This window comes from Aspergillus mulundensis (assembly GCF_003369625.1).
Source record: "Aspergillus mulundensis strain DSM 5745 chromosome Unknown scaffold_9, whole genome shotgun sequence".
In the NCBI taxonomy this organism is placed as follows: Eukaryota; Fungi; Ascomycota; class Eurotiomycetes; order Eurotiales; family Aspergillaceae; genus Aspergillus; species Aspergillus mulundensis.
In genome coordinates, this window is record NW_020797897.1 from 1927164 (window position 1) to 1948149 (window position 20986).

A 20986-nucleotide genomic window follows, 5' to 3' on the forward strand; every position below is an offset into this window, starting at 1 on the left:
CGTGCCATCATGTAGCTTGTATGGTAGGCTATTGGTGCGCCATACTCCGTATGACAGCCCGTCTTATACTACTGGCCTAAGTATACAGAAGCCGCTTCTCATCCCATCCTGGGCGCAAGTACGTCCCGTCAAATTTGACGTCGAGCGACGATGCGAGCACATACTCAACCTTGACTTCCAGGTCACACTTGACCTCCTTTTCCTCCTGGTTCCAGATCGCAAGGCCGATAACGTTATCGCCATTATAGTTCCAGACACCGGGAGGCGCAGGGAAAGTATTCATGGCGTCGTTCAGGTATGGGTAGTACCTGCCGTACTGGTAACCGTTGATATAAATATACCCCCGAAAACTGTTTGAGGTTTCGTCGCTGTCGAAGTTGAGCTTCACGCTCAGCGCGACGTCATGGCCAGCTGGGGTGTCCAATGGAAGATGCGTGCGGTAGAACCTGACTCCTGCTCCTGTGAACCCATCGCCAGGGGACTTCTTGGGCCAGCGTGAATCATCGAAGCCTGGGAGATGCCACCCTAGGCGCTCAGCCCTCAGTCCACCTTCGTTATAGTGCGTCCGGACTGGGTCAAGGAAGCTTCCAGTTGCGCCTCCCGCTGTTCCGGCAACCTTCCACGAGCTAAACCCAGATTCGCTGTTCAGCAAAGTGGCATTGACAATACCGCGTATATTCAAAGAGCCAGACCCCTGGTCATGACCAGTAATGTCCTGCATAACGAGAAGAACATTTTGTTTGTCACTCACGGTTTCATTTGGAAATGAAAACTCCTTGGCACCGGTTGACGAGCTGAGATCTCCTAAAAAGGAGCCGATGAATTTACCGTTCAACCAGGCTGTCCAGCCATGAGCAATGCCGCCTTGAACCTCAAGATACACCACATCAGCAGTTCCGTTAAAATAGCCCCTCCATAGGTGCACGCCGTTGTGGAAGCCATATTGATTGCTGTACAGATATGGTTTTGTGGCGTCGTCATATTGGCTTGAAGTCTCCATGTCGTCTGCGTCCACCCAAGCCAGGCCTGAATCAGAGTAGTTGGTGTGGCGCTCGATTAGGCTGTCCTGCACTCGCCAAGTTCCTAGCTTTGGGGTCTCAAACACCTCAGGGCCGCCAATCTCCGCCGTAAGGCTGCCCCAATTAGTCCTTTGAGTTTTCAGCCTCTTTCCGTTCCATCTTATCGTTTTCGCTTGCTTGGCTGCGAAGACTTCAATTCTTTTGGTCTCATTTGAGTCGCCCCGTATTGAGATGACACTCCCTTCGAGCTGTGCTCCTCTCACTAGGTGAGGGCCCTGGACAAAAGCTTCCCGGTTGTTAGATTGCTAATATTACAAATTTACAAGGCCGGACTTACCAACTTGATCAACTGGCACAGTCGGGTCAGTCGTGAGCGCCGGGACCCAGAAAAGATGCGCTGTGTCGCGGTCCATCAGGAGCACACGAGCACCCTCGTTCGTAGTGACCACAGTCATACCTGTTTGGTCCTTGAAATTGGCAATCAAGCCCTTCTCTGGCTTGACGAACTGGACCTTTGAAGCATCCCCACCCACTACTTTACCTGATGTTGCGCCCTCGATGAAGAACTCTCCGCCTTCACCATTGAATACCCAGAGCACCAAGATCGGCTGGGAATCAAAGATGCCATAAGTCAGTACCTCAGCCGTTGAGTAAACCAGGTTCATCCGGCCATAGTTGAAATCAGTCACGAGTATCTTTGCTACGTGGCCATTGAGAGACATCTTGTCATTCCCGGACACTATTGGCACTGTAAAGTTGCCTGCTGATGTCCGAACTGACAGTCGCAAAGATTGTTCATCGCTACTTGTGGGATCCGTGTGTCGGATAGCATAGAACCCGGCGTCCGTATCTGGGTTTCTAAGTTCGATGGTTGTGATCGCCTCGTTGTCGGTGTACGATGTACTATTTCCCACGATATCGGTTTTGGTCAAGTCCTTTGCCGCTCTGGTGAACAAGGCAAGGCTCTTGATCTCATAGTATTTTGAGCCGATTGTCCGGTTTTCGGCGATGGCAGCGCTATATCCGTAGCTTGTAGGTACGAATGGTGCACCTATCCAACCCCAGTTGGTACCTCCATGAATCATATAGAGGCCGAGAATAGTGACCCTCTGAGCGACGTTGTCTCGGTAATAGAAGTTGACAAAAGATTCATCTGTTTTTGCTTCGCATCCTTCTGCCGGTCCATCCCAAGGGTTCAGAGCACCTCCTTGAAACTCGGGCATCATGGACGGCTGCTTTGGGGATACCTCATTGAAGTGGGCCGTGTAATCCATCAAGGTAAAAGACGGGTTGGATGTACTGCAGTCACTCGGAATACAAGACCAGCAGGTTGGCTTTTGATATCAGCAAGTTTACCCCATGGCCGACTTCCGCACTCACATAATTATCAAGACCATAGATATGGACATTCCCTCGAGCCCCAGCTGTGTCATAGTCAATAGACCATGCCTTAGCTTGGCGATTAGGCATATTGTGTGTCAAGGGAACAACTATGCCGTTTGACTGGGCGTTCTCAAAAAGAGTCTCCATATACGCGATTGGGACGGGTCTTGGAATCTTCTCCTCCACATTGCTCCATTGGTTAGGAAACTCGTTTTCGATCTGGTACAGTATCACGGTGCCATTGTTGGTCACCTGAAAAGGTGCCGTGATCTCTTCGACCTTGGACATGTACGGCCTCCATGCACCTGTAAAAACAGTAGCATTGTCGCGTAGGGCACCATACTCTCCAGTAGTGAGCCAGAGCGGCATCCCACCAGCACTGGTCTCCGCGTTGATGTAAGGACCGGGTCGGGCGTGGACGAAAAGGCCTAGGTTTTTCGCAATTTCATATATCCTTCCGATGTCGTGAGCCCCGGTTTCGAAATCAAGCGTATCGTTTGTCGGCGCGTGGTAGCCCCAGTGACTGTAGAACGACACCGTATTCATTCCCATTGCCTTGATCTTCTCCATGACGCCACCCACATCTCTGGGGCCGGTAAGCGGAATGGGTGGAACTCTCCGCCGAAAGAGAACAGCCTTTCGCCATTGTATATTAGGCTGTAGTGGTCCCATTGCACTGTCTTGTCACCGAGCTCGGTGTCTCGGACGGGCCATGTTGCCGCCGTTTCAGCGTGAGTCGAACACAGGAATGGGACAAGCGCGAAAGCAAATCTTGTCCAGGAATGAACAAGCATGTTGAGGAAGCTGTAGCAGAACCGCGATATCACCAGAACATGTCATCATCCAGGAGCGAATCCGTCCTTTATATTGTCAAGAATGCAGTCTCGCTCACGAAGCCCAATACGACGACACGACCTACTAGAGCAGATACAGACCATCATGATCGATAGAATTTTCTTCCACCAGTCATAGAGCGCAGCCACATCGAGTATAGACATTTACCATAGGTAAAGTGTCTCCGCTCTGAATTGATACCCCCCAAGAAACATGCTGCTGGCATGGATCGGGAGAATTGGCATGATTGCCTAGACATCAAACGGCCGCCGGTCTGCCTTGGTCTAAATGCTCTCGGGCAAGCTCGTGCCGTAGATGACATCGATCTGATGTTTGCTGTAGTGTCCGGCAAATATGGTGATCGGTGAATTGTTGTATACCCTAGCTCACTCGCTAGATATTAGACCGAGTTATCATCCCGCAAATCTCAATGGATTTGGAGAACTGTTGCTGGAAGACCAAAAACCGCGATACTGGTGGATGCATTGATGACCTAGGCGACTTCTGCCCTGGCAAAGGCCAGCAATATAAGATAAATAAGGTAGCGCATCTTATTGAAGTGCCTCAGGCGATGGCTGCATCATGACCGACATGGCCCGTTCAAAGACTTGTTGTACGGGAGACCTCTGTAGGTACTGCCAAGCGAGACCCTGAACCGAGGGGCCGGGGATGATTAGGTTATTCCCGATTCGGAATGGACGGGACGCCGCTGTAACGGGCGGGAAAATCAATGGGAGCCTATCTCACAAGGAGACTATCAACCAATCCCTACTTTACTACAGTACTTGATCGGAAATCCCTCAGCGACATCAAAATGGCCGTATCTAACCTTGGGCTGGTCGGAGAATGCGATAGGTTTGGCCTCTGCTTCTCACCCCGCCTAACATGACCACTGCTAATAAGATATAGATTTCCCTATCATCAAGATGACCCCGCAGCCTATGCAACTCATATGAAAAAGTACCATTCCTTCAGAGTCAAAGGCTGCGACTCGGTCCTGGGGTACATCGTGAACGAAGTCGTGGATCGATTCGACTGGCCCACAGAATCCTGGTCCATCGATCCCACAAACCGCACGGTCACATTGACCGCTGGCCCTACTCCAGCAGAGCGAAACCTGGCTCTAGCCCAGCTGCTCGAAAACGCAGTCAAGAAGGACCTTTTTGCCGTGTTGCGTGGATGGCGCAATGAATTGTATCCTGTCTATGGCCCAGACGGCGAATTTCTGCTTGAGATGGAACGCTGCGCGAGTCCGCTCTTTGGCATCGTTTCGTACGGCATCCATGCTACTGCTTATGTTGAGGACGAATACGGGCTAAAGCTTTGGATTCCACGCCGATCAAAGACGAAGCAGACGTATCCTAGTATGCTGGATAACACAGTCGCCGGTGGAATGAGCACCGGAGAAAAGCCTTTTGAGTGTCTTGTCCGCGAGGCTATGGAGGAGGCGTCCCTTCCTGAGGACGTCGTCAGGGCCAATTCTACCGCGGCTGGCTGTGTGTCATATACTTATATGCGGGATAGCCGCGCCGGTGGCGAGACGGATCTCGTGCAGCCGGAGGTGGAGTACGTCTTTGATATCAAGCTGCCTGCGACTGTTGTTCCCAAGCCAAACGACACTGAGGTTGAGGAGTTCTGTCTGCTCACGGTTGACGAGACGAAGAAGGCATTGGCTAACAGAGAGTTCAAACCGAACTGTGCTGTTGTATTGATTGATTTCTTCCTTCGCCATGGTATCTTGACGTCCGAGAACGAGAAGGATTTTCTACAAATCATCACGAGAATCCATCGTCGGTTGGAGTTCCCGACGGTGTCATATGCGAAATAGAGACCATATATTCGTGACTGTTTTCAGGTACATTTTGATATACTCTATTCGATAGACCCGATTCCAAATAACGCCAACGCTGCAATAAAATCAATTTGATGGGTAGAAACGCGGACTTTTCCGGTGGTTTACGCGAGCCATGCGACCACGCGGTTTCTCCACTCATCGCGGCATCATCACTGCGATGTTGATGAGTGGCTAGTACATAGCCGGTTCCTATAGGAACGCGTCATGCTCGGCATCCACGATGCCTTAGTCGACTGGCCCTGACAGTTTGCGCCCTTACCCCAGGGCGCCTTTCCAATCTGAGCCGGAGAACCCCCGATGTTCCACACATACGAGATACTTTCCCTTATTTTTTGAGGAGAAGGTATACATAGTCGATCCGAAGGGGCGCGAGCTTCTTGTAAGGACCTTCGAGGTAGAGCAACAGACCGCCGAAGGAAACAAAGGCCGCCCTGTAGCATGAATATTAGTATTCGCTGTCTGATCAGTCCATATAGCTCAGCTTACATGTTCCCAGGGGCATCTGACGCCTCCTCAAAGCGGTAAACCTTTCCGTGGCAGACATAGTCGTAATCATTCGCGAGTGTCTGCTCACCCATTCCGACCTCCCTCCAGCCGGTCTTCGCACCGCCATCCTCCTTGCCGTCTAGAGAAAGAGTGGAGGCGATCGCCATAGAGAGTGACTCTCCGGTAGCGCATGGGTACAGCTCGGAGTTGATGTCCAGGGTGAATGTGGTAAGGGAGTCGGATGAAGTGCAAGTGAGGCGGGAGACGCGGTCATATTTTTCTTGGTTGATACCGGTGATCGTGAAGGTATCTTCGAAGAGTAAAGGGTCGGACATTGTTGCGGATAGTAGTGAGGCGCTAAGCTTCTAGTATATTGAACAAACGACGGTACTCCGGATGGTTGTCAAGCTGTAGCGGTTGCGACGGGGAGATCTTTTTTCTGCTTGGGGTTGACCGCCGCCGTTTTTATTGCCGGAAGCTGCCCCGCCGCAAATCTTCAAAAAAGTGATTCTACTCTCGATCGTATGCAAAATGTCCTTTCGCAAGAGGAATATAGGCTTGTCAACAGGCGCCGATCGTACGCCTGCCGCTACTTCAGCATCGCAGCCGCAACCAGAACGAGCCGTCTCATCGCCTACCGCAACGCCTGGCGTGCGTCCGTCCCCCGACGACGGACGGCCAACTACCTCAACCGGCTCTCCCTCGCTTGACAACCTTCTGGCAGGTCACGGTGGACTTCCTATTGGCAAAACTCTTCTAATAGAGGAAAATGGAACTACGGATTTTGCAGGCGCATTGCTTCGGTATTATTCGGCTGAAGGTGTTGTGCAAGACCAGAAAGTTCACGTCATTGGGATGCCCCAACAATGGGGTCGAACACTTCCCGGCTTGATTGGGCCTGCAGAAGCTGCCGATGAAAAATCAGATAAGCGGAAAGGCGAGCGCATGAAGATTGCGTGGAGGTATGAGCGTCTTGGAGAGTTTGGAGCGGGAGTTGCTGGTGCAAGAGGTAGGCTACTGAGGACAGCCCATCCGGAGTATTCAGAAGCTGACCGTTCAAGCCCCCGCAGTGACTTTGGGCGATTCGAGTCCATCGTCTATGGACGATAGCTTAGCGAAACCAGCATTTTGTCATGCGTTCGACCTCACTAAGCGCCTCACGCATCCCTCCATAGGCAACATCACATATATACCCATCGTGCCAACGAACGAGCCCTTGCTTGTCTCGATCCAGAAGAAACTCCAAGCTATCATCGCATCCAGTCCTCCGCATATAACCCACCGCATCGTTATCCCTTCCTTCCTCAACCCCACGTTATACCCACCAGAAGTCGGCCAGCCTGAAAATGTGCTGCCGTTTCTCCACTCTCTGAGGGCTCTAGCGAGCTCGCCGACGTCTCGCGTAACCGCCATGATGACCATCCCACTTTCCCTCTTCCCGCGATCTTCTGGTCTTGTTCGATGGATGGAAATACTAAGCGATGGCGTTATCGAGCTCTGTCCTTTCCCGCATTCATCAGATGCCCTCTCGACATCCGGAGCTGCCACATCTCACGAGGAACCTCCGCAGGGAATGCTTAAGACGCATAAGCTTCCGGTCTTGCACGAACGTGGCGGCGGGAGCGATCAAAATATTGGACAGGACTGGGCGTTTACCCTCAGCAGGCGCAAGTTCGAAATCAAACCGTTCAGCTTACCACCCGCCGACGGGGACCAAGAAGCGCAGAGCCAGGCACGGTCAGATAAGATGCCTAAGAAGGAGGACCTCGAGTTCTAGGGGCGTGAGGTGGACTTTATGCAAGGGAATGCGGACGTTCCCATCATTCTTCATGATCGGATTCTACCAGCATGTTGTCCAGTTCAATTTGCTCGGACATGGCGGGTCCAGTATTAACCATCGTACGAAGGTAGTCCCTCCCGTAGGCGCCAAACCCCGGCCTCCCAGACCTACTGAACCGTGAGCGAGTCCGATCCCCTAAACAGGAAGAGAAAGCAAGCCATGCTTTGAAATGTCAGCTATGCCAATATAGGGGAGAAGCGGCTAGCAACCTATGAATAGGATCAGAGGTGTAAAGAATACTAGGAACAGCAGCAAGAAGAAATTCATCGTGAATCGACAATGCGGCAATGGGGCTGTGCTGTCCGACAGTCTGGGACTCTGGCGCTCGATCTGGATCTGCGGTTAGACAAGAGGGAAAGGTGGTTTAGGTCTCGCCAGGCGACCGGAGCGAGCTCTCCCGATCGGGGAAAGCGCCAAATCCCCACTGGAATTTTGTGTTTAAATTGAGTCCCACCAATTTTCTTCCTCACTTCTTGTCCGTCCTTTCACACAAGACTGAGGCGAGATACTCTCGACGATATTTGGATTTGCTGGCCGAATCCTGGAGTGACTTTCGTTGTCATAATCATTCGTTCTTAAAGGTAAGTTCGAAGCATTTTCTCGCGCAAACGATCAAATGATTATATATATACTATAATCTGTCAATCCCCTGAAGCTCGTTATATAATCTCATTAAAGAGCACAACATGATTGAGAAACGTATTGAGAATGACTTGATCTGTTTACTGCCAATTGATTTATCATACTTTTGGCGAGCGATGCGCTAACCTGTGTCTATCGCAGTAGTGAATTTCAATCATTGATCGCCCAAGATGAACTCCAGCCCAGACCTTCCAATCCCGATCTCGTATATCGCGGGTAACTACTTTGTCTTCTCGGTCGACGCGGCTACGTTCTTGAGACGTGAACACCACATTTGCGGTGTCCTGGCCGGAACCCTACCGCAAGTACCACAGCAGAATGTCTTCACGGGCCTACCGTTGGAGTTGATGCCGGAAGAAGCAAGGCTCCTAGTGGAGAAGGGCGTAGGTTGCATTGTAGACGAGGTCAACTTCCAGAAGCAGGGCATGAAGTCTCTCATGGAGGAAGACCGCAAGAAGTATCTCAAAGAGCTAGAATCGCAAGGTCTCGAGTCCAAGCAACTCCAAATTCGCCGGAAAGAGCGGCTAAGAGAAGAATATTTGAAGAAGAAGAATGAGAAAGCTGCTGCGAAGGCGAAGAAGGCGGAGGAAAAGCAGGATACTTCCGCTGCTCCCTCTGGCGAAGATTCCGTCTTTCTATTTGATGATCGCCAACCTTCTACCTCTCCTAGTCACGTATCATCCAGGCGTTCTTCAGTCCTGGGCGCCTCGGATGCCATGGGAATCACCCCAGCTATATCCCACCCTCTTCTTCCTCAGCAACCACCTGCCGAGCATCATCTCCCGCTTCCTGAAGTGCCATCTTCGTATCCTCTCTTCGCTCACCTTCACTCCAAGGGCTACTTCCTATCCCCTGGCCTTCGATTTGGCTGCCAGTACATGGCCTATCCAGGTGATCCGTTGCGGTTCCATTCCCACTTCCTCGCGGTTGCAGCTGAATGGGACGAACAACTGGACTTGATGACGATTATCAGCGGAGGTCGTCTCGGCACGGGCGTCAAAAAGGGTTTCCTTATCGGAGGAGCTGACAAGAGCCGCGACGATTCTGGTGTCGCAGGCTCGAACGTGAGAGCTTTCAGCATTGAATGGGCAGGGATGTGATCCTCCTGCGGCAAATGTCATACACCATCTACTTGTCGGTATCACGCAGGCCGAAACGGAAAGGTACTTGTGTCCCCAATAGTTTTTTGAGCCACTAGGAGCTCGACTACTCCTGCTCTGAAAACACGCTCCCGAGATGGGTTCGTGCTGAAGGAGCCTTCCCGGGATTACAGCATTGCTCCACCAAGTACTATGCACAAATATTCCACAATGGGCGCTGAAAGGTCATTGCCTTGTCTCATTTGTATTCATCAGAAGCATAGCACCGTATCTTGGTTTTGTGGCTTCATTGCTGGCTAGGGTTTCAGAAACCAGAAGCGCGCCAGCGCGTCAGAGGACCACGAATGAGACAAACAAATGCAACATTCTTCTTCATCTTAGTACTCCCGCAGATTCGGCACTGGTCTCGTAGAGTAACGGTTGCTGAGGGTTTGCCTTGCATCTCACAACCGGCGCCTAGCATGACACGACCGAACGTGCCTAATGTATGTATGTCGGTTACAGTCGCTGAACATCGGCTGACGCGATGCGATGACTGAGCCAACTGGGCCCGTGTGCGAACAGCTGTGTTGAGCGAGCTTGCTCCTCAGTAAATAAACGACGCGTTTGTGTCGGACGGACAAATCTTGAGCGGCCAACCAAGCTCGCATGTAGCTCATGGCCTTGGAAGCTAGTAACCCATTTCAGAGATAGTCCACATTGCGCCACTTGAACTTCTTGTTGGCTCTGTCCACGGGCCGATTTTGGAACTGGCTGCCATGAAGCTCGAAGACCAGGTTCCTGCTTTCTTCGTCTCCCTCGCCATCCTCTTCAGAGCTCGGCTTTTCCGCTGCGCCCTTGGTATCAGGCAACGGTACACAGAACCGAAAAACAGTCTGCTCCTTAGGAATAGCTATAGGCCATTTGTTAGCATTAAGATCAACCCACGCGAAAATCATAAGAAAAAATCTCACTTTTCATCTCATCCTTCTCCGTAACAACCACAAACGTGAACTTCGTATCTCGAACCACTATCCCCTTCAGCCCAACTCTCCCGGGACACCGACTCCTAACGACCTCCATCTCCGCGCCGTGGAAGTCCGCACTGACAAGTTTACTCCCGTGCGCAAGGGCCGACACCAGCTTCCGCGGCTTCTCCTGCCCGTTCTCCTGCCTCTTTTCCTGCTGCTGCTGCTGCTGCTGCTGCACCCTCCACCCACCACCCCCAGGTCCCAAATCCAGTATTTCCAGCATATACGCCACCCACATCTGATTCAGGCCTTTGAAGATCTCATATTTGCACTCCTCCTTCAGCAACTTGTATACCCCCGACTCGCGTTTCTCGCGCGCGGAAAGCGGCTTCGGTTTCTGATGGCGGATGAAGTATTCTTTCTTGCGGAGGCGGTGGAGGCGCCGGCGAGAGCGGTTGTCGGCCGGTGTAGGGGATGTTGGACGGAGGTAGAGCGGTTTTTGTTTGATGCGTTCTGTGAAGAGGGTTTCCGCTGTGTCGGGGGAGTGCGCGCGCGCCAGGAGGGCTTGCGCGATGTGGGTTTTTGAGGACATATTCAGTTGGCTGACTCTTCGCGCCGGTTTGTTTCTCGCTGATTATAGGTTGAGCGTTCCCCGATAAGGATGTTGTATGTTGCTTTTGGTGGTCAGGATTGAGCTCGAGCCGCGGCGGAATTTGCAAAACTGGGGGATGTTTTATCTCCGCGTTATCTCCGCTGCAGCTGGGTCAGAGAAAATTGCCCATGCCTCGGTTTGCGCGGAGACACAACTGGTTTAAATTCTTTGTGCCTTTTGGTACATGGCAAAGGATGAATTCTCTCATTATTGATACCGTGCAACAAAGTGCGCAATGTATAGCTTCATCAGGTTGACATCCACACTGCAGGATGGATCATTATGATTTGACACCACCTGCCCTTTCGTGGCCTCCAATGACTGGCACTACAAGCTCGATTGAAGCTCTACTTGCTGTACGACTAATCCGAGAGCTATGGCTGGGTGATCGGCGATAATTCAAGCATTAAGTAGTTCCCTCGGCTTTGAGGGTTTCCCCGCATCTCGGCAACACAAAATATATATTGAGAGCTGGGTCCTTTAACTACGTACTAGCAGAGCCTCCAGACGCGAACAATCCAAAGGAACAATCAACTATGGAAGGTCAAACGGACCATTTCCCCGGAATCCCACCATTCCCGGACAATGTACCTACTGCTCCTCTATTCCGCCTCTCCTTAAAGGCTCTGCTTGCCGGGGACAAAGCAGAGAAGCAGAAACTAGTCGAAGCGAGCGAGGAGATCGGCTTCTTCTACCTCGATATGCGCGATGCAGACACGCTGAGCCATATCCTGGAAGATGCAGACAAGTTGTTTGATATAGGAGTTGGCTTGTTTCAGCTTCCACTAGAAGAGAAAAAGAAGTATGACTTCAGTGCTCAGAAGTCTTACTTCGGGTACAAGGCACAGGGTGCTGCGGTCGTCGACCGACAGGGGAATCTGGATAGGAATGAGTTCTATAACGTTGGCTTCCTTGCTTACACTTCGTGGCTATACTCACTAAGACATTCTAGGTATCCAAAGACGACATCATGGCCATATCAGAGCCACTACCAGCTCCAGACATCCTGAAGAGGAATCGACATGTTTTCGACTCGTTCATCAAATGCTCCCATTCCATTGTCACGCTTATCCTCAATTCCCTCAACGCAAGCTTGGGTCTTCCAGAGTCGGCCTTGGCCGATCTCCACCGTCTTCACGCTGTAAGTGGCGATCAAGTACGCTTCGTCAAGGCGCCTCCACAGCCTGCCGATGACCGGCGTACTGCTCTCGGCGAGCATACGGATTTTGGAAGCGTAACCATTCTCTTCAACCGCCTGGGAGGACTCCAAGTTCTTCCCCCAGGTCCAGACGCAGAGTGGCAGTATGTGAGACCGCTGCCGGGACACGCAATTGTCAATCTAGGAGATGCTATGGTGAAGTTCACGAATGGACTCCTTCGTTCGAATATCCACCGTGTCGTTTCTCCTCCGGGCGAGCAAGCGGACCTCACTCGGTATAGTCTGGTCTATTTCTCAAGGCCAGAGGATGACGTCCCACTGCGGCGTTTGGAGGGATCTTCGCGTATTCCAGACTTGGAAGATGGTGTAGTGGAAGAGGCTATCAAGAGCAAAGACTGGATTATCCGTCGTGCCCTGGGTAGGAGGGTGGATGTACCTGGTATTGGATACGACAAGTCAGCCGGGACGGAAATGCTGAGTAGGAGGTTAAAAGTGTAGCCCACTGTGCAGCATGTACTTACATCTTACATGTAACTGTCAAGATAGCTTTGACCAGAGCTTTGAAGGTCTTGCTTGTACCCTGGGCTCTGCTGAGTGGAGAATGTCCTGCATGTGAGCTGAGAGGGTTCCCCAGGTTCTTTTTTCCTTTCCGTTTATGGTCTGTCATGTTGCTCATCCCCATAGTGTTCATACTGAGTGAATCCTCTCACATACTTGGCTGAGTGATGCATGTCTTCTTGGCTTTCCATTTACCTCCTCTTTTGTACTCCTGTCTCTCAGCATGTTTCATGGTCGCCATCTATGGGTGTCTGTTCACCTCTGGAGCCTTACTTGGGGCAACACATTTGGCCAACAAGGTGTTTCAGTCCTCCTAATGTGTTGTATACAAGATGGACTTCTTGCACCTTCTAATCACTTCATTCTTTCCTGGTCTTCTTTCTCCCCAGTCATCCTTTGTATCTCGAAAGCCATCAGCAGAACACTCCAAACTTGACGGCAACATGGCTCTACAGTATATCCTCAGCGATGACGATTCACTCTCCTCCGCTCCAAGTACTCCAAGGTCGTCGGTACAAACTCCGCCAACAACTCCGCCGTGGTCGGCAGCGTCAGCCATCACAACGCCTGGGAGTAGTGGTACGGTATACCGCCGCCTTATGCAAAGGCAAGCTAAGAATCCCTTCTAGGAACGAGCCTGAACCATCGTCCAGAGCTTATCTACATCTCTGACTCCTCACCTACTCGGACCCAGCGCCCCCGCGCTGATAGAACAGCCCAGCGCAATGGGGGCAAGTGCCCCGACATTGAGACAGCGAGAAACACCTTCTTCGTGTCCATAATAAAAACAATACGTCTCCTTCTCGGGAATGAGCACACTCCTGAGAATCTGTCTCGCTTGGCAGGTTCTGCCCATGGTCCTATCACACCCTACAAGCTATTGCATTCCCAGCCGAAAGGGTAAACAACGTGCCTGGATTAGTTGCATTGCCCGCTAGCTAACACATGATATGCTCAGGATTCGTGCCACGTTGAAGCCATACCAATTGGAGGGGCTTTCGCGGATGATATACTGGCGAAACAACGGGATTGGAGGTATACTCGCAGACGACATGGGCCTTGGCAAAACCCTCCAGGCCCTGTCCCTTTTCCAGTACGTCAAAGAGAACGAAGAAGGAGGCAAGAAGTTTTTGGTCGTCTGCCCTTTGAGCGTTCTCAAGACTTGGATGACCGAGATCTCCAGGTGGACAACGGGGTTCAGGCCAATGTCGTATTACGGGAGCAGCGAGGAGAGAGAAAAGCTTCGCAGGCTTTTTCGACAGCAAGAGAGCCAGCCCGTGGACATTGTTGTGACGACATACGAGACGCTTTGCAGTGACTTGTGGTTCTTCCAGAAGACCGTCTGGGCACACGTGGTTCTCGACGAAGGCCATCGTATCAAAAACAGCCAGGCTAAGAGAACGCAAGGGATATACAGGCTCCGGTCAGAGTTTAAGCTTGTGCTCACTGGGTCAGCACCAGTCCCAACTCATTGGAGTTATATCAGCTAACAGTCTGCCTTCTAGCACTCCTATCCAGAACGACCTCACGGAACTGTGGTCTATCTTGCATTGGTTGTACCCGGATCTCTTCTTGCCGGCTACGGCTCAACTCTTCGAAGACGCTTTTTCCCTCAGAGATGGGAAGTTTGATAGTGGCTTCCTCAGTCACGTTACCCGCTTCCTGAGAATTATTATGCTACGCCGTACCAAGAACGATTCCCAGATCGACCTCAATATACCTCCGAAGAAAGAGACTGTGCTCTCCGTGCCGCTTACCGAGCTGCAACTCGCATGGTATATCAGAATACTCACTGGCGTGGAGAGATCGATCTTGCTAGGCGACAGCACCCCACAGAGCGAGTCCCAACTCGGCGTCGCTCCAGAGTCGGATAGCGCCGTGCAGACGACAGATGTATGGGAGAAAAATGTGGCAGCCGATGCCAGGAAGAGAAGTCGCATAACGACCAACACGCTGATGGAACTGCGCAAAGTAAGACGGCCACGATGACCAGCTGGGGCGTTTGCTAACATTATAGTGCTCCATCCACCCTTATCTCCTGGCCGACGCTGTCCCAGAACAGTACCACATCGGCCGGCACGTCATCGAGGCATCGGGCAAATTCATCCTTGTCCAGAAGATAATCCACAAATTTGTAGTTACGGAGAAGAAGAAAGTCATCATTTTTTCAGGATTCGATCAAACACTCAACCTGTGCGAGGACCTCCTGGAGGTGGAGAAAGCGCATGCTCCCTTTAAGCATGTCCGACTAGACGGCAGCACATCCTCCGCGTGGAGGAATCTTTCGGTATTCCTGTTCCAGAATGATCCGCAATGCATGGTGTTCCTCCTGTCAATTCGCGCCGGCGGAGAAGGCCTCAACCTGGTCAGCTCTTCGACCGTGGTCTTCCTCGACGACGACTGGAATCCGCAAGTCATGCGGCAGGCTGAGTCGAGAGTGCATCGAATCGGCCAGACGCAGCCCGTCCAGATATTCAGAATCCACTCCAAGGGAACCGTGGAAGACCAGATGCGCCGGCGCTTGGATAAGAAGGCCTACTTGGCAGACAAGGTCATGGGGGATCTGGGTAACGACATCTCAAACCCTATCGACCTGGAGGAGACTACCGAGGAAGAGATCTCTTTGATGCCTGGCAGGTCAATCGTGCCGGGCTCATTCGATGCGACAGACCTCGCCAATTCCGACTTTGAGTCCGTCATGTCTTCTTGTGCCCTGGATGAAGTCAGCGTCCAGGAGATGTCGCTTGCGGAGAAAAAAGCATGGCTTGGACGTGCGGAAAGAGTCAGGACGAATATATTTAACGGCGAAAGGGTTGAAACGAGCTTCAAGAGGTTCTCTGTCTATGAGGAAACCATCCTCGACGTCTCCAAAGCATCGCGCCGAATTGGAAAGTCTCGTGTTGTCACGGTAGGAGAATGGGACGTGTCCAAAGAGAGCATGGAAATGGCAATCGCATCGAGCCCCGTCAGTCCGACATTTCCGAAGAAAATAACTGAGGACAGGGCCCGCAAGGTCAACGAAGCTGTGAGTACATCAGACCTTGTCGCTTGAGTCAACTCTAACTGTCCCAGACGTGCTTCCTATGCCACAGCCGAGCTCCGACAGCGTGTGATACCTGCACCAGGTCTTATCATCCTGGCTGCCTCGACAAGGAGGATATGGATTACAATAAGAAGGGCAAAAACATAATATGCCCCCATCACTACTGTCACGACTGCGGGAAGACCGCAAGCGAAGCAGGCAGACTGCTCTTCAGCTGTCTAAAGTGCCCACGCGCCTATTGCGAGACCTGTCTTGACTGGAGTCGCACAAAGTTCGTCGGAGAAAACCCGCCGTCTCAGGCCCTCGGCTATTCACCCAAGAATGCCTACTTTATTGAATGCGTAGGCTGCGGGGCTTCTGCTTTGGCTTCTGCGGGGAAGCGCTCTTTGGCGAGTCGCATCCTGCACCTTGACCTTGGCCCATCGAAGCGCGCAAGGCGCTGTTAGATGGATTTATTCTCCTGGAATCCTGGAGTAAGGGTATTCTGGACTTGGTGTACCAAATTATGTATCATACAGCAAAGACCCTGATAAAAATCGTCAGGGCGCATGTACCTCGATTCAATACCAAGCTATGATCGACGGATATCAATATCATATTCACGTAACTCTCCCATAAAACGCCACTGCTTTCCCAACGATCACCCGGACAATCATGTGGCAATCATGTGGCAATCAAGACGGGGACAGTATACACATCCCAGCATGTAATGCAATGCCGTGCAAGATGACCGCATGCAGATTGCAACCCCGAGTAAAAAGCATGTTTTCGCATCCGTCCAGTAGCAAGCCAAGTTGAAGCATGATTTCGCCGCTCGGCCAAATATCCTTGTTCTTCGCCGGAATCTAGCTTAGGCGTGCCCTGTGCGGTGCTATGTGGCGGGGATAGATTTCCTGGAAGAGGAAGGTATCCTAGAGCCGAGAGGCTGGGACCGGGGGCCGGGGTGGTAGCGCCCTGCTTTCAGGTATGACAATGTGCACACTGCCTACTGCATGCCTTTAGTAAGAACAAGCGGCGCAGACAAGCCTCGCGTCATCCGGACGTAGGAAATGCTGGCCCTGAATACGCAATAGAGGCGCTCAGCATAGCATCTAGCAGAGATCCGTACGCACGATGCGCAGTCCAACCCGCTCGTAGCACTTGCTTGGTAAATATCCTTCACCGTCTGCATCGCCACGATCAGAAGGTTAATGATCCCCACCCCAGGCGATCACACGATTTCCTTGCTATACGAGGCTGTGCTATTAATGCTTCGATCTGGGTTCGTATTCGGCACGCATCCAAGTCCGCGGCCGAAAATTCTCCGTGTCGCTGGACTTGGCTGATCCTTGCTTTGCGCTATACGAGATATGAGCGTGGCGCTCGTCCCCAGTCGGGATGTCAAACCTATCTACCGACAAGGTGGTATGATAGTGATGCATTGCAGATACGATCTGGTAGATGCTGGATCAAACATCCCGCTCCAACCCAATCCATAAATGCTTGGAATGGATCATGGATCATGAGGCAGAAGCAGAGCTGCAGAAGCATGCGACGCGGGCCAGGGCTCGAATGATGTTTGCATTCTGCTGTGGTACACACCTCGCCTCACAGTTGCGCTCGAGCCGTCTGATGATGAAGAGCCCCCAAAGGCAGGGAGGATATAGCCCTAGAGTATTTTGTATTCCGACTCGGGAGCGGAGACAATGACATCAAGATGCACTGATGCAGTAGACCAGCCAAAGCAAGAAGACTGAAAGCCGGAGCCCACCTCCAATACCTGAAAGAATGGTACAGTAGTATACCCGCCCTTACCAAAACGAGGCCATCGTAGACTGCCCGTAGCCCTGACTCGGAGACTCAAAATTGGGACAGAACGGACCGGTCCGCTCAGCCGTTTTTTTTTTTTTTATCCACGGAACGCGCTGTACGGAGAATAACTTGAATAAGTTTTAGTCATAACTCATAAGCAAGGAGTTGGGTTAGTGGATAGGCATCCATCCAGAAAAGTGATGAGTCTGACCATCCAACCCAGGATTCCAAGTTGCGGGGATGAAGAAGCTTATCTCCTTGCCATGGCCAGCTCCAGACTCCCTCCGGCCGAGTGGCGCATAAAACTCCGAGATCATTTTCCCATCCAAGCGTTACGATGTGGGTAAGTGTAGATTCGTCATGGTCCACGCGCTGGTGTTTTGAGTTTGCACTGTTGCAGCTTGGAAAAAGGAGAAAGGAGGAGATGGATGCAAATGCCTGTGCAATTGTTCGGCAATTTGGTGCCCTCCTGTATCCGAGAATCCGGACTCCAGAGGAGACTCCAGGGCCGCAAGACTAAAATATAGTTGGTCGATAGCACACTTTTAGCAGGGCGCTTAAACGCGAATCTCAATCCTATGCACTGAAGATCATCACAGGGGGATGCTAGCAGTCGTTGGCAATGGCGTCGCATCGGCTCTTTTCTTCAATGTCCCAGCCAGCCAATCTGCGGATACGACAGATAACGGTCATCTCGCTTTAGCGGCACTGCTAGCCTCAGTGCTAGGTGACCAGTTACCAGCTTGATGCTAGCTTAGACTACCGGAATCCTCGGATCCAAAGAATCCAGACGGTAGTCCTGGATCCTGGATCCTCGCGTCGGCCCCAACTTCCGCAATAAGAGGCATGTCTTCGTGCTAGTTTCAATGGGTATACATATCCGTGAGGAATGAGGCCGCGGTTCGAAGCGTCCCGATGTTGATCCGTCGTGACTCGTGCGCCAGCGCCAGTGCCACAGGGGCATCCTTGCTTCAGTTTTAGCCTCGAAAATCGAAATTTGAATCGGGCGAGATACCCACCTTCAGAAGCAGAATTGCCAGGGGTCCTCCAGCGTATGCAGATGGTTAATTGCTTGTATTTTGAGTAGAAAATGCTGGTGTTGGGCATTCGGGTCCTTGGAATCGCAGTGCTAGTTTTTCGCCCATAGTGCCGCAGGGTATCCAATGTGTTTGCTGCTCAAAGTACTTTACCACAATCAGTATACTCGGGTAGAAAGACGGCGAGGATATTCTCATAAACCATAAATTAGACCGGAGTAGGTTAGGCTATAGCCTGCCAATCGATAGTATGCGAGAGATCCCGCGCCGCGCCACGCCGGCCACGCATTGGAGCGCTTTAGCCAAGTCCGAAATCCAACGGCCGGGCCATGCCATGCGGGGCAGTAGTAGATGCAATCCAGCTGTCAGTGTCAGATCAGAGGTGTCAGTCCAAGTTAGTGGCTGTCAAGCTCTCAAACTGATCAAGTTTGGGACCAGGGAGCAGATGCGGAAGGCAAACATTATCCGGCATGCAGAGTTCAACTCAACGGCCGAAGCATCGGATCCGAGAGGCCGTTTGTTTGACGAGTGATGTATCGATTTTCCACACTCAGGAGAAAGTCAAATTTACTCTCCGAAATCCAACGGAGATTGGACATCGTACTAATGTGATAAGGTTTGTCACCGTTGTCGGAGGTTGAGTACTACGGCGCTACTAGCAGGTCTAGCTTCATTACGGGCCGTGCGCAAGACAATGGCGTCGCCTGCCGGGACTGGCTGTCCAATTGGTCGTAATCACTGTGCTAGAGACTCGAGAGATGCTACAGTATGCTCTGCTCCACCCCGTCGGTACCTGATATCGATCCTAATTATTCTCAATAGTGCATCGTGCAGTCTACTATGCAGTCGTAGCATTTGCCAGGTGTTCTCGGACTTTGGAGTCTAATCTGCTCCACTAAATTTGATACTCGCCAGCCTCTCTTCCACGCGTTGTACTATCTCGGGGTCTGGTTCCGGTTTATGCCTTTTTGGTCTGTACCTTATTAGAATCCGAAAGTGTACATGTTCGCTGGGAGAGGGACGCACGGATCTCGTATAGTTTCGGCACACTTTTCCTGCCCGCAGTTGGCACAGTTCTTCTGGCCCGACCGATAGACGGTGGAGCACTCGTGGCAGGTATACCGGACCCTTTGGCGCGGCTTCTTCCAAGTCCGAGCTGGTGGTTCAAACGGCGGTTCTGCGTCTCCAGGGTAGCCGTCGGGGTATTTGTCATGTTTTGCCCTGCGATTGTCAGCAATCTACCAATAAAAGTTTGGAGACGTAGGAACGTACGGATCGCGGGGACAGATCTTGCATCGGAGATGCCTGCAGCTGGCGCATTCCGTGGCATGAGGAGCAAAAAGCGTATTACATCTGTGACACGTTCGTCGCACTCGCTGCCGGATCGGCTTGCGGATAAGATCCTGACCGCCGGTTCTCGAGGGCAACGTTAATTGGTGTTCTCTCGGCTTCGGTTGCACGGGCTGAGCCTTCTGGGCCAGTATGGTCTGGAGCGCGGTCTCGGTTCGCTCCTGCTCGTCCTTTGGTTTCGGTGCGGGGTATCGCGGGCACTTCTTGCAGCGGACGTGCTGACAGTTGACGCAAACCCTATCGGGGCCGTAGGTGGTCTGGCAGCGATGGCAGGTACGCCGGACACGCATGCGAATGGGCTTGACAACACGTTGAACAGGTACATCCCTCGCGGCCTTCCACTCCCCCGGCTCCAATGTCAATCCATATTTGGCGAAGAGCGCGCGCGCCTTCTCCTCCTGAATTGCGCCCCAATTGGACAGTGTGATCGGTTCGGGGGCGGTTTCGGTCGGTTCGACTGTGGGCTTCGATTGACTATATAGGGTCAGTACAATTGCAGGGGAAATGAAAGTAGAGTCATACGTGGGTGCTTTGCTAGACTCGGGTTGAACCTGGGCCGGCGTTTCTCTTGCGACGGCTGGAGTAGCCTTGGTTGACGGATCTCTCCTCAAAACAGTCTTCATGCGACTTAACACCTTGGAAAACCCGTCATGCTTTGCATCGGACTGGGAGGTCGACATGTTTCAGGTCGTTTGGTGGGTGAATCAATGAGAGGTGAACCGTAGAATGGAATCAATGGTTGGGCAAATCAATCGAACGAAAAGGCGAAAGCTAAACCGCTACCATGGCGAGCACTTGTTGGTAAAGTCAAATCACGGTCTAAGATCAACACAGTCGCAGATAACGGTTCGCAAAGACAGGAAGGAAGCGTGGTGGGATGGCGAGAGTTAAAACAGAGAAGTGCAGGTGGCACGGGGTTGTTGTGTCCCAGAACCAGACAGTTGGGAGACCCGACCAGGCGGAGAGACGTGAGGGAAAAGAACGAGGGCCCGCTCGGGTGATTGGTTAAGTGGCGGTCAGACGCGATAATCGTCCAATATTATTATAACCAAATGCTGCAAGCCGATGACGAGTCGGGAGCGAGTGGCGAGCTGTGCCCAAAGTCAGTTCAGCAGGCGGCTAGGGAATAAGAGGAGGGAGCGAACGAGCGATAAATAGAAGCGAACAGAGTTTGAGGAGCATCGAGCCGGGGTTGGACTTGGACTTGGACTTGGACTTGGACCTGGAGGCCATGATGGACTGGACTGCAGACTGCTGTATCTTCACGCTCTGGCTGGGACTCTGGCT

At 51.9% G+C, this 20986-nt stretch overlaps 9 protein-coding genes across 9 annotated transcripts; 5 read left to right on the plus strand and 4 right to left on the minus strand.

Moving 5' to 3' along the window:
* Positions 1–76: 76 nt before the first annotated feature.
* On the minus strand, positions 77–2972 carry DSM5745_08434 (glycoside hydrolase family 35 protein; the record flags this gene model as incomplete). The annotated part of the gene is made up of 3 exons (XM_026750450.1): positions 77–1305; positions 1357–2353; positions 2400–2972. The coding sequence occupies 3 exons, from the start codon at positions 2970–2972 to the stop codon at positions 77–79; spliced, it is 2799 nt and encodes a 932-aa protein (XP_026601454.1).
* Positions 2973–4050: 1078 nt separating this feature from the next.
* On the plus strand, positions 4051–5064 carry DSM5745_08435 (thiamine pyrophosphokinase-related protein; the record flags this gene model as incomplete). Its single annotated transcript, XM_026750451.1, has 2 exons — positions 4051–4091; positions 4146–5064. The coding sequence occupies 2 exons, from the start codon at positions 4051–4053 to the stop codon at positions 5062–5064; spliced, it is 960 nt and encodes a 319-aa protein (XP_026601455.1).
* A 352-nt stretch (positions 5065–5416) lies between these two features.
* DSM5745_08436 (DNA-directed RNA polymerase core subunit RPB8) lies at positions 5417–5912 on the minus strand (the record flags this gene model as incomplete). The annotated part of the gene is made up of 2 exons (XM_026750452.1): positions 5417–5522; positions 5578–5912. The coding sequence occupies 2 exons, from the start codon at positions 5910–5912 to the stop codon at positions 5417–5419; spliced, it is 441 nt and encodes a 146-aa protein (XP_026601456.1).
* A 196-nt stretch (positions 5913–6108) lies between these two features.
* Positions 6109–7354, plus strand: DSM5745_08437 (elongator complex protein 4; the record flags this gene model as incomplete). Its single annotated transcript, XM_026750453.1, has 2 exons — positions 6109–6586; positions 6639–7354. 2 exons carry the CDS (start codon positions 6109–6111, stop codon positions 7352–7354), a joined length of 1194 nt encoding a protein of 397 aa, XP_026601457.1.
* An 875-nt stretch (positions 7355–8229) lies between these two features.
* Positions 8230–9159, plus strand: DSM5745_08438 (tRNA splicing endonuclease subunit SEN34; the record flags this gene model as incomplete). Its single annotated transcript, XM_026750454.1, has 1 exon — positions 8230–9159. The coding sequence occupies one exon, from the start codon at positions 8230–8232 to the stop codon at positions 9157–9159; it is 930 nt and encodes a 309-aa protein (XP_026601458.1).
* Positions 9160–9842: 683 nt separating this feature from the next.
* DSM5745_08439 (RNase P/RNase MRP complex subunit) lies at positions 9843–10701 on the minus strand (the record flags this gene model as incomplete). The annotated part of the gene is made up of 2 exons (XM_026750455.1): positions 9843–10051; positions 10113–10701. The coding sequence occupies 2 exons, from the start codon at positions 10699–10701 to the stop codon at positions 9843–9845; spliced, it is 798 nt and encodes a 265-aa protein (XP_026601459.1).
* Positions 10702–11297: 596 nt separating this feature from the next.
* On the plus strand, positions 11298–12418 carry DSM5745_08440 (putative oxidoreductase, 2OG-Fe(II) oxygenase family; the record flags this gene model as incomplete). Its single annotated transcript, XM_026750456.1, has 2 exons — positions 11298–11663; positions 11714–12418. 2 exons carry the CDS (start codon positions 11298–11300, stop codon positions 12416–12418), a joined length of 1071 nt encoding a protein of 356 aa, XP_026601460.1.
* Positions 12419–12921: 503 nt separating this feature from the next.
* Positions 12922–15967, plus strand: DSM5745_08441 (putative nucleosome remodeling complex ATPase subunit (Snf2h); the record flags this gene model as incomplete). The annotated part of the gene is made up of 6 exons (XM_026750457.1): positions 12922–13057; positions 13108–13378; positions 13437–13928; positions 13984–14449; positions 14496–15503; positions 15551–15967. The coding sequence occupies 6 exons, from the start codon at positions 12922–12924 to the stop codon at positions 15965–15967; spliced, it is 2790 nt and encodes a 929-aa protein (XP_026601461.1).
* A 3365-nt stretch (positions 15968–19332) lies between these two features.
* On the minus strand, positions 19333–20379 carry DSM5745_08442 (uncharacterized protein; the record flags this gene model as incomplete). The annotated part of the gene is made up of 3 exons (XM_026750458.1): positions 19333–19570; positions 19622–20173; positions 20222–20379. 3 exons carry the CDS (start codon positions 20377–20379, stop codon positions 19333–19335), a joined length of 948 nt encoding a protein of 315 aa, XP_026601462.1.
* Between the last annotated feature and the right edge of the window lie 607 nt (positions 20380–20986).